Source organism: Phalacrocorax carbo, chromosome Z, assembly GCF_963921805.1.
Source record: "Phalacrocorax carbo chromosome Z, bPhaCar2.1, whole genome shotgun sequence".
Taxonomy (NCBI): Eukaryota; Metazoa; Chordata; class Aves; order Suliformes; family Phalacrocoracidae; genus Phalacrocorax; species Phalacrocorax carbo.
The window spans coordinates 56,538,531-56,550,668 of NC_087548.1; the positions used below are offsets into that span (position 1 = coordinate 56,538,531).

The 12,138-nt window shown below is 42.5% G+C and overlaps 1 protein-coding gene across 1 annotated transcript in view; it reads right to left on the reverse strand.

Moving 5' to 3' along the window:
- SHB (SH2 domain containing adaptor protein B) overlaps window positions 1-12,138 on the reverse strand; it is an 80,787-nt gene that overhangs the window by 50,706 nt on the left and 17,943 nt on the right. The window contains exon 2 of the mRNA XM_064438166.1: window positions 6,060-6,177. Within this exon, the coding sequence (XP_064294236.1) occupies window positions 6,060-6,177 (118 nt within the window). The remainder of the gene's footprint in view (window positions 1-6,059; window positions 6,178-12,138) is intronic.

Sequence of the window (12,138 nt, forward strand, 5' to 3'; positions counted from 1 at the left end):
CCCATTCTAGTGCACAGAAAACACAGATCCTAATCTGGAAAAGACAGCAGTGTTTCTGCCAACACACATCCGTCAAAGTAGGCTTGTCCCTCAGATAATGCTTTTTACTTCCCCTCTCACAGACCCACCCCACCCATTTTTGATAATGTGATTCCAAATTAGTTTGAGACTTGAACTGACCTTAATTTTACTATTGTTCAAGTAAATTGACTTTTATATTACAGAATGTATCATGCTAGGCACCTTGTGCTCAAAAAATCGTGAGTTGACAGTAAGAGGCCCCTTTCAAAGCCAAGCAGCAAGTTAAGAAGGGCAATAGATGCAGTCTACGATCTCATTCTTGTACCCAGTATTTTTGATAATATCTTAAAAGGATACAGTTCTTTGTGCAACAACTTGGCTGACAGTATATCTCCATCTGAGAGATGATCCAAAATTGGATCCTCCTCCAAAGGTGAGTTTTAGATACACTCTATGATCCAGCACACAGATGGCTGTCGTATACGCTGCCTTGCTTTGGCATTTAATTGCACATATTTCATGTAGTGTGAGGACTTGACTTGATTACTTCTGAGAGGCAGAGATATCTGGAAGGCCTGTCAACACATGCAGTTGTCAGGAGAAAGTGGAAAGACACTATCCCTTCCAGTTCACAGGGTATGGCTGAGACAGGGCCTTATGACTTTATGGGGATTTTAAAGGGAAAAAAGATACCCACATTTTTCCCCAGCACAGCCAAACCTATGAATTGAGGGCATCTTTTCTCCTCTCAGGTAAGGGATTACCACAGATAACAAACATACCCTTCTCCAGTATTTGATATCCAGTGCAGGCTGATGGGAGTAAATACTCAGGTGGAACCTAACTTCCCTTCCCTTAGAAGAATGGATGACAGAACAACCTGGATGTTACGGGCAACACCACTCTGGCCTGACAGTGTCTTAGCTATTCAGTTCTGTTCAAACACAGCATCTCCAGCCACTGCTTCTCTGGGGAGCTCTCTCTCAAAAATGAAGTACCTCCTACATCTGATCCAAGCAATGATGCTTGGTTACAGGCTTGGTAAGGCAGCACAGTCTTCTTTCTGTGATTGGCCACATGTTATTGAAGCAGCTATTGCAGCAGCTACAGGCTGACACTAGGGGAAAAATAAGATTTGAAAGCTTGCATAAGAAAGCAGTGGAAACACCATACTTGGATAGACAGTCTAGGCCTTGCAAGGGAACAATGGCAATTTACACTGTTGTTCCAAGACAGAACAGTGCTTTCAATTGTTAGATAGCTTAGTACCTGGGATTGCAGCTTTGTGAGGAACCCCAGTCACAGTAATATTATCTTGCATTGTTTCTTCTTTCCTCTTTGCCTCCAGTCCTTCCTCATCTATTTCTTGCTAGGGTGTGGTTACCCGGGCAGTATCAGCAATGCTAGTGTCTTCTTAGCAGGTTACTTTCTTGGCTCTGGTCAAGCTACTTCTCAGGATACTTTGAAATCAGCATCATCTTAGCTATCTCTCCTTGTTTTCATCATGCATACATGCATGATAGCAGCCAGGCCAGGATCCCACTCTATGCATAGTCCAGGATACAGTATGTCAGATATTAAGATAACAGAGAAGTTCCTTCATACATCTGAATTTACTCTGGGACATCCACCCCCAAACAGGTTGGGGATAAGGCAAAGATGCAACACTCTTCCTGTGGCTGTCAGTGCACACCCACCCAAGCTGAGACTCAAACCGCACAGTATACCAGGGAATGGATTCCCAGGAATTTTCTCTGAACCTCTGGCATAGACTTCCTGAAGACAGGACAGACACTTATGAATGTCAGCACAAGCCAGCAGATGTGTTTGGCTGCTAGGAGATGACAGCTTCTTATAAGCATGCATTTGTTCTCAACGTGCTCTACTTTAGCCTCAGCTCAAACCTTTCCCCAAAAAGCTTTTCCAAACCTTGACATAAAGGTTGCTTTCTTTCAATCAGCATAACCTCAAACCTGGGAAGACAGTATTTTTTGAAGCCACTAACAGCAGAATAAACTTTAAGCCTGATTAAACCCAATTCTAACCACAGACAGATCATTCAATAGTTTATTGAAATTATCAACTTCAAGGACTTTTTTTTTTAATTGAACATCAGCTGAGAACCAAGTGCATCACAACTATGACCCCACAGAGCTTTCAGGGAGGAAGAATAAGTTTTGAATGGACGCATTAGTTATTTCAGACATCACATTTTTCTATTCAGCAGTAAGCTTAGCTTCTCAAATTGAAATAATAAGGTCTTATTTCATATAGACTTTTTTTTTATCTTATCCACCCAAGGGTGTTGAGAGAGTTGGCTGATGTCACTGCAAGGCCACTCTCCATAATCTTTGAGAAGTCATGGAGAACGGGGGATGTCCCAGATGACCGAAGGAAGGCAAATGTTACCCCTACCTACAAGAAAGGCTTGAGGGAGGATCTGGGTAACTACAGGCCCATCAGCCTTACTTCAATCCTTGGGAAAGTTATGGAACGAATCCTCCTGGGGGCCATCACAAGTCAAATGAAGCACATGATTGGGAAAAGCCAACATGGCTTCTCTAAAGGCAGATCGTGCTTGACAAACCTGATGGCCTTCTATGACAAAGTGACTTGCCTGGTTAGCATGGGGCAGGCAGTGGACATTTTCTACCTGGACTTCTCCAAGGCCTTTGATACAGTCCCCCACAGTCTCCTCCTGGAGAAATTAATGTGTTATAGCCTAGACAAGTGGTCTGTGCAGTGGGTGGGGAACTGGCTGACAGGCCGCACCTAAAAGATGGTGGTAAATAGCTCCTTTCCAAGTGGCAACCTGTCACAAGTGGGGGTCCCCCAGAGATCAATATTGGGCCCAATGTTATTCAACATCTTTATAAGTGATCTGGATACCAGCATCAAGTGTAGCCTGATGAAGTTTGCAGATGACACCAAATTGAGTGGGGAAGTAGACATTCCAGAAGGGAGAGCTGCTCTGCAGGGAGATCTGGATAGGCTGGAAGAGTGGGCCAGCAAGAACCTTATGAAGTTCAACAAGGACAACTGTAAGGTCTTGCGCCTGGGTAAACATAATCCAGGAGTGCAGCACAGACTGGGACCCACCTGGCTGGAGAACAGCTCTGTGGAAAGGGACCCAGGGGTCCTGGTGGACAGGAAGCTCAACATGAGCGAACAGTGTGCTGCTGCGGCCAAGAGGGCCAACAGGATGTTGGGTTGCATCAAAAAGGGCATCACCAGCAGAGATAAAGAAGTCACCATCCCACTCTACTCAGCGCTTGTCAGGCCACACCTGGAGTCCTGTGTACAGTTCTGGTCCCCCCTATACAAAAAGGATGTGGACAGGCTGGGAGGGGTCCAGAGAAGGGCCACCAAGATGACCAAAGGACTGGGAAGCTGCCATACGAGGATAGGCTGGGAGAACTGGGTTTGTTCAGCCTTGAGAAAAGGAGGGTTAGAGGGGATCTCATCACCATGTACCAGTGCTTAGGGGCAGCTAAAAAGAAGATGGAGACTCCCTTTTTACAAGGAGTCACATGGAGAGGACAAGGGGGAATGGACACAAATTGCTTTTGGGGAGATTCTGATTGGGCATGAGAGGGAAATTTTTCACAGTGAGGACAGTCAACCATTGGAATAATCTCCCCAGGGAAGTGGTTGACTCGGCCATGTTGGACACCTTCAAGAGTCATCTGGACAGGGTGCTGGGCCATCTTGTCTAGACTGCGCTTTTCCTAGAAAGGTTGGAGTAGATGATCCCTGAGGTCCCTTCCAACCTGTGTGATTCTGTGATTCTGTTTTTGCCTAATCCTTTACTAAATCAAGGAGCATACAGCCCACACAACAATTTTAGGCTCCTATTTCAAACTAGCCCTTACACCTCGTTTCCAGAGTTGATCAAGAGTTAGGGTACATCTGTAAACAAGGAATAACCGACAAAAAGCTGTTTTGTGTTCTCTCTCTTCTAAAGTGCATTCTGCTGAGGTATGCAGATTTCCCCTCTCTGGGATTAACCCATGTTAAATACAGTCAGAAGGACTTCACCAGATTAGTTAATCTAAGTGGATAGCCATATAACTTTCTTTTGTTCACCAGACAGCACAGCTAATAAACAAACATAACAAAAAGCAGTAAGAATTCTGAGGCCAACCAAACTGCAGCCAAAAGGTCTTCTTTAAAAGTAGTAGATACATAATAGAACTCACCTGGGAAATATAAACTGAATCTTTAAAAACTCTGCAAAAAGGTGCCTTTGGATTTTCATTTTCCAAGCAAAACACAAAGGCAATATCCATACAATAAAAAAACAAAAACCAAATACAAACCCACATGTTTTAATATAGTGAAATACAACCTGACCTCACTGAGGTTATTGGGAAGACTTTCTCTATTTCTACCAGCATTAGGACAAGATGACTGGAAAACAAACACCCAGATCTCAAAACACTAAACACCTTCAGGGAGATATCAAGCATATTCTACTGGCTCAATCAAATGCACATTCAGAACACCTGCTGTATCATACTCAGTTAAACCCCAGTTTTGAAAGTGCCTTTAGCAACTTTGAAAACTCCTCATGTTTGCTTTATAGTAACATTCAGAGCAGATATAAAACCTTATCAGCTGTACCAAACATCAGTTTGGCAAAAGGGTGTCTTGGAATTGCAAGGGTACACAAATCTACTTTCCCTTATTTTAACTAAGCCACCCAGTATTGTCCACTAAACCATTCAATTTATTGTGGTTAATCTGGAAGATGAGATAGAATAATGCCCTGTCCTAAACACAGGAAGAAAGAAATCAAAGCAATGTAAACTTCATAACTAAAATTACAAATGTTCATCACTGCTGTATAAAAAGCAAGAACTTATTGGGACTAATTTGTTTTTCTGAGAATTACTCAACTAGAATGAATAGATTTACACTAATAAGTAATAAAAGCTCCCAGCCCCTCTGTAAGACACTGAAAACTTCCAAACAATATAGTCTACATGTAATTTCCTGTGTCTCTCTTCAGAAATGCTATTTAAGAAAAGAAAAATAGGAACACTTGCATGAAAAAAGGATCTTTGCATCCAACAGCCTCATCTTCCCCCACTGATTAATCTTTCCTGAGGGCCCAAAACAGGAGCTGCCAATAGAAAAGGAAAGCATACAATCAACTTAACTGGGTACAAGAGTGACTTTTACCTCATAGTGAGAAAAAGAAGACCTCCTGTACAAAACTGAGACATGTACAATTGATCTACACAAAGATGTGTGTTTACTAAGTCAAATCATCATAAATTAAAAACATATGGCCTCATACCCCAGAAAAGTTTACAGACTGCACAGCTGACAAGTAGGAAATGGATGCAGATAATATGAGGAAAATACAAGGACAATACAGTCGCATAATGCCAGGATGAAAGATTCAAATACTCCAAACTCCTACCACAATATCACCATTAACCACCTCCCTACATGACAGAAAAGGAAGGACACTACCAAGCATAGCAGTTAAAGGCTCACAGGCATCCTAAAGTGTCTCATTTTGACCACTGATACAAAAAACATCGGAGAAGCAAGGAAAGAAGGAAGGAAGCTACACAAAGATGTAGCTTCGCAGCCCTCCTCCAGCAGAGGAAACACCAAGAAGTCTGAATCTGATTGAGGGAAAAAAGGCCATAAGAAAATTGATCAACTGTTTTTAAGTGAACTAACACAATGTCAAGTTTTGGCCATACCTACTACATACACAGATGACAGCCTTGAAATTGCCAGGCTGAGCAATACACACTCCAACTCCCACTGTTCACATTTTCATCTTCCCACGTGACAGTACAAACCACCTATATTCAACAGTGAGGTCCAGAGCAGTATTTTTAGATACCAAGGCATGTGCAGGTACATGAAAAGCCTCAATGGCATTTGCTGTTGACTACCCAAGCATCTTCAGAGACATGGTTTTGCATGCCAAAGGACAGTTCTGTTTCATAACAGCTGTAATATCCATGTGAACTGCCACGCAATTAAAGCTCACATGTGTAACTGTCTTTTCTTACCAGTCATTATTCTCTGGGCTTCATATGGTTCCATATAACCAGTGTTCTCCCCTTTTCCCATTCTGTTCAGCTCACTCTTGGCATCAAAAGGATCTGAGTAGTCATCAGCTATCAGCACCTGAAAGACAGGAAATTAGGATGTTACTAGAATCTCCAGTCAGATGTGCAAACTAGAAGGCAGTAACACTCAACTAGTAAAAAACCCAATTTTACACAGCTGCATCCTATGCCATTTTCAAAGCGCAGTATGAGTTCAGAGGAAAAATACACAATTGCCACAAATCAGTTAGTAAATGGTGCTGAAATAGAAGTGTACTCCTGTTCATACCAGAAACCTCACAAAGGCAGACTAGGTCAAGAGTTCTGACTGGCACAAGGTATGGAATAATTGGAGGACGGACAAATTAGAAAGATCCAAATAGTCAGCGCGTTCAATCCAGTGCAATTCTTATCAGAGAAGTTTGCTAATATTCAGCAAAACGGCACGCTTTTACTTGCACTTACTTCACCTCCACTGCTTTTTAGGTTTATCAGCTACAACCAAAGAAATACTCAAAGGCTATTCTTCTCACTGCCTTAATAAGAAGCTTTGTAATTTCAGTTCTCAGTTAAAAATGAACAAGACACTAAACAAGCTTCTTGTTTAAACTTAGTTTCTTGAGCTTATCTGTGCCGATCTTTCTCTCAAAGGAACATTATATTTACATATATTTTGTGAACTAGGACAAAAGGCAGCAAATAGAAATTACCTGTCAGAAGAACAAGTTTCCTTCCTCCATTAGGAGACCAGAAAAACCTGAAGGTTAGAAAATTTCACCCCATTATATTACCATTCTCCCCTAACCCCTGCAAAATCATTGTATGCTGTGTAAGTCCCATTGGTTATATAGGCTTTTAAATCAGCTGATTAAAGTAACAGGAATCATTCCTCCCTGTTATTGAAGTGGTTGAGTTAATCTTGTTTTCTAGAAGTTGAAAAGGGGACCAGGGCAAAGAAAAGAATCCTCACGTGAGAATTACTGCAGAGCACAGAGGTGTAATGTAGGACAGGCAAAAGAGTCTGAAGGAGGGAAAGCAGAGGCAGGGCTAAGCATGCCCACAGAATCATAAAATAATTCAGGTGAGAAAGAACACCAGGAGATCACCCTGCTCAAACCCTCACTCAAAGCAGGGCAAACCTAAAGGAGTCTACTCTCTTTAAGAGGGATTTTCAACCTAGAATCTTTCTGTCCCACCAGTTACTTTACATCTTTAAGACCAGCACCAGTAAGACTGACAGCAGACTGCTATTCCAACAGCTCCAATCTTTTCAACAAAGAACCAGTACGTTGCCAGCGATGAGACTGAACCTGCATGGTTCTGTCTCCTGCTGACAGCATATCCCACCAGACACAGCAAAATACAGGATATACAAGCATTTCCAGATCAAACACCTACAGAAATGCCATGGAGCAAATTAACACTGTACTAGAGAAGGCAGAGATCTCCTTTAAGATTATGAAATGAAACATCTAACACGCTTCAGAGTCACTACTCAGGCCCTGCAACACTGCCACACTGCAATTTTATACTACTTATTTTGCCCACCAAAAAAAGAATCCCAAACAAAACAAAAAATAGTCAACCAAAAAAACCTCACCACATTCCTCAGCATAAGCTCCCACCCTTGGACTACAGGTCACTTGTAAGTACATCCCAGAGAAGTGACATTTTGGAAGATGTGTTTGTTATCACTTAACACACAGATGTGGGTGTCAGAGCAAGACTTAGCTGTCCTATAGTCACAGTTGGGATACCAAAGTATCTGGGATTGATCTTTTAATTATAAATTAATTGTGTTTTCCTCCACTCAAAGTTTAAAGTGACTGGAAGTTTCTGTTTGACCAGAAACCACCAGACTGACATGGATAATAGGGGGAGGAAAAAATAATTAGTGTTCGAAATTACTGCCTCATTATTGCAAAAAACAGTTAACCCAAAGGAAAAAAAGTACCCTCCCCTATGTCTGGCAACATCTACCCAAGCAGCAAATCAAGTGATGGCAGCTGCACGTACTTAAGACAAAGACAACAATGTTTATCACATGCAGCAGTTATTTCTCCTAGTCACATGGACAGGTTTATCTCTAGAAGTGCTGCAGCTGAAATGCTATCCATCTAGTGTTCTGATGCAATCTTGTCAAGAACCGCTGGATGTAGCATGGGCTCTGTGCTGCTCTCCTATTACAAATGTTGACAAGTAATACTTGCCAATCCTTAGCATAACTCTACTAAAACATGGAACAGAAAGCAGTCTAACACAGCTGTTTGATATTTCTTCTTCTCCTTTTGCCAAAAATATACTAGGAGAAAAATTATACATATAAAATGCTGTCACACAAAATAAAAGTCAAGACTGATTTGCTTTAAGCATAATGGTAACATATTCAACAGCTTACTGTACTGAACATGAGCATAAGGACTGAAGCAACTAACTTGTTATTCAGAAGAGGTCTAACAAAGCAAAAGCTGCTTTCTAACAAGGAAATTAAAAAAAATAAGGAGGTCCAACCCCACATTATTTCATTATTGTGTTTATTACTAATATTTTATCTGTAAATCTGTACCAGATCAGACTGAGGCTGGAAATATATCCACTACAGTAACCCCTGGAATGAAAACCTCCCCCTAGTTTGGACACTGGATGTAAACCCCTCCACTTCAGATGAATAATAGTGTCACAAGCACTGCGAGTTTCTATACAGGTCACCAAAACTATGTTTTCAATCAGGTCACCTATCGAATTTGTCAGATTGGGCAAACCAGCTCCCCCAAATGACCACCCCCCAAAAAAAAAAACCCCACACCACCAAAGCAAAAAGAAACAAACAAACAAACAAAAGCCCCCAGACAAATCCCAACCCACTTTTCAGCACTCAGGCAGAAAGAGCAGTCTGCTTCACCACCCTGGAGCTGTGTATCTATATTTCCTTATTAAAAGTAGCTTTACAGCTCTGAGCTGTCAGAGGGCTCCCCAGATGATTTACTGTTTCTGTATGTATTAAAATTTACTAATTCTCAGCCTAGATATAGCAGCTGGCCAGTGTCAACATTTGATTTCTTCTGTACTTGCTAACAGCTATAAATTCTCCACTTTTAGGAAGGCTCAGTTTTTTCTACTTCTTTAAAAAGGAAGCCTTCATTCGAAAAGGCTTGTGCCAACTCCCCAGAAATTACTTTTGCCTTAGCAAGCTCATCTTTCAGGCCTATATGCAGTAGGCCAGACAAAGTACAAACTCTTTTGGTGAAAGACAAGGTGCTGAGTACAAGAGTTTTCTAGTCATGCTACACACAGTAAAGCATTTGCTTCATGCCAGACGGTATGAATACATTGGCCTCATGCCCCTTCCTGCCATCCTCATAAAGCACAAGTTTGCCAATCTGACCTGCAAATTCTGTTCACAAGCCTATTAGTATGCAGAGTGCAGCATGCAGATCATGATCTTAATCACCTCCGTGCCATGTGGGGAAGATCCAATGTGAGACAACCCTGCTGTCACCTCTCCCTCATAGGCATGTAGGAGCAGGCCTTTCATGTGATAATCAAAGTGCTTCCATGTTCACCAGGGCTCATCAGTGTTCCAGACAGGGATATTTGTGTTGTGTTTTTCCGTCCCAACAACTTTCTTCCACTGCCCAGCAAACTGGTCTCAGTCAGACTTTTGTTTTCTGCGGTCCAGAGGCCAAGGCCAGCACAGAAGATCCTAGCTTATGGCCTGCATGCAGTGCCCTTCCCACATCTTTGGTTAAGTGCACTTCCAAGGCAAATTGCTAAACTTGTTCAACTGGCCTCCAAATTGATCTTTCATGTTGGTGACTGGCAACACAGAACAGGAAAGAGAAGGGAATGGATGACATCCATTGTCTACTAATGCATTCCTTCCAGAAGTCTCAACTAGTCAGACTGCCCAGGATCTAAAGCTATACCTGCCACATCTTTCTTAGATACAATCAGAGTGGCAACATGCTGAGGTTTTGTAACTGCAGGCTAGAGAGGGCATTCACACACAGGATCTGACCTTTGGAGGGATGGTTAACTTGCCTCTCTTCTCTGCCAAATCCAGCCCCCTTTCATGTGGGTCCTACCTGTCAAAATGATCACAGCTACCAGGGAATCCCCAGAAGGCCTCAGGCAGCCATTTAGATTCCAAACTCATGTCTCAATTGGCTGCATTTGTCAGGGCTATTGTTAAAGACCTGCGGCTTATCTCTTAACAAAATGCAAAATTTTCAGAGTGGACTGTGAGCTCCTACAACTACTAACTCCTGTCCTATACAAGCCCATCCTATGGCACCCCATACACAAATGATATTATTTTCTATTATGTAGATCTAGTAATAGTAACTTGATACACAAGTAACTCCAAACAGAAGAAACTCCAAAACATAAATAGAAGTGCACTAATTAAAAGTAAGTGAAACTTGTATTTGAGCTTCCTCAATCGGAGGCAGTAAGGATTTAGGGAACACTTACAGGAGTTCTCCCTATCAGTTTATCTGTTAAAACTCAAAGGCAAGAGAAAACGAGTATGGCTCAGTTACCAGACAAGTTGACAAATTCAAAACCATAGCTCTAGCTAAAAAGTCGGTCAGCAGATACAAGATTAAAAAGGGCAACAACAACAAAGTCCCCCAGAATATTAAATACAAGATGAGATTCTGGTTTACACCTCTAATATATATTAACTAAAGTGCAAGCGTCACAGCCGATGCATAGTCTTTGCTCTTCTACAGTCTTAAAAAATACTGTTCAAGACCTACATGTATTATTATATTAAATAGAAGTCTAACTGAGTATTTACAGATGCAAAAGCATTATTTTATGTGCAGCCACAGGAAGAAAACAAAGAATATACCTAAACGCATAATTTTGCAGATATGTCTATCTGACTGAAAAACACTTTTTAAAGGGAACAAACAAAAAAGAATTATGGAATCATAGAATGTTTTGGGTTGGAAGGGACCTTTAGAGGTCACCTAGTCCAATCCCCCTGCAGTGAGCAGGGACATCTTCAACTAGATCAGGTTGCTCAGAGCCCCATCCAACCTGACCTTGAATGTCTCCAGGGATGGGGCATCTACCACCTCTCTGGGCAACCTGTGCCAGTGCTTCACCACCCTCACTGTAAAAAATCTCCCCCTTAAATCCAGTCTAAATCTACCTTCTTTTAGTTTAAAACCATTACACCTTGCCCTGTCACAACAGGCCTTGCTAAAAAGATTTTCCTTGTCTTTCCAAAGTCCCCCCTTAAGTACTGAAGAGCTGCAATAAGATCTCCACACAGCCTCCTTTTCTGCAGGCTGAACAACCCCAACTCTCTCAGCCTGTCCTCACAGGAGAGGTGCTCCAGCCCTCGGATCATTTTTGTGGCCCTCCTCTGGACCCGCTCCAGCATGTCCACATCTTTCGTGTACTGAGGGCTCCAGAGCTGGACACAGCACTGCAGGTGGGGTCTCACCAGAGCAGAGTTGAGGGGCAAAATCACATCCCTCGACCTGCTGGCCTCGACCTAATTTTCATGCAGCCAAGGATATGGTTGGCCTTCTGAGCTGCAAGCGCACATTGTTGGCTCATATCCAGCTTTTCGTTCCCCGGTACCCTCAAGTCCTTCTCTGCAGGGCTGCTCTCAATCCCTTCATCCACTGGTCTCTATTGATACTGGGGGCCTTGCACTTGGCCTTGTTGAACCTCATGAGGTTCTCACAGGCCCACCTCTCCAGCTTGTTCAGATCTCTTTGGATGACATCCCATCCTTCTGGCGTGTCAACTGCACCGCTCAGCTTGGTGTCATCTGCAAACTTGCTGAGGGTGCACACGATCCCACTGCCTATGTCATTGATGAAAATGTTAAACAGCAGTGGTCCCAGTATGGACACCTGAGGGACACCACTTGTCACCAGTCTCCATCTGGACATCGAGCCGTTGACCACTACCCTATGGATGCAAACATCCAACCAATTCCTTATCCACCAAACAGTCCACCTATCAAATCCATATGTCCCCAATTTAGAGAGAAGGAAGATGTGGGGGACCATGTTGA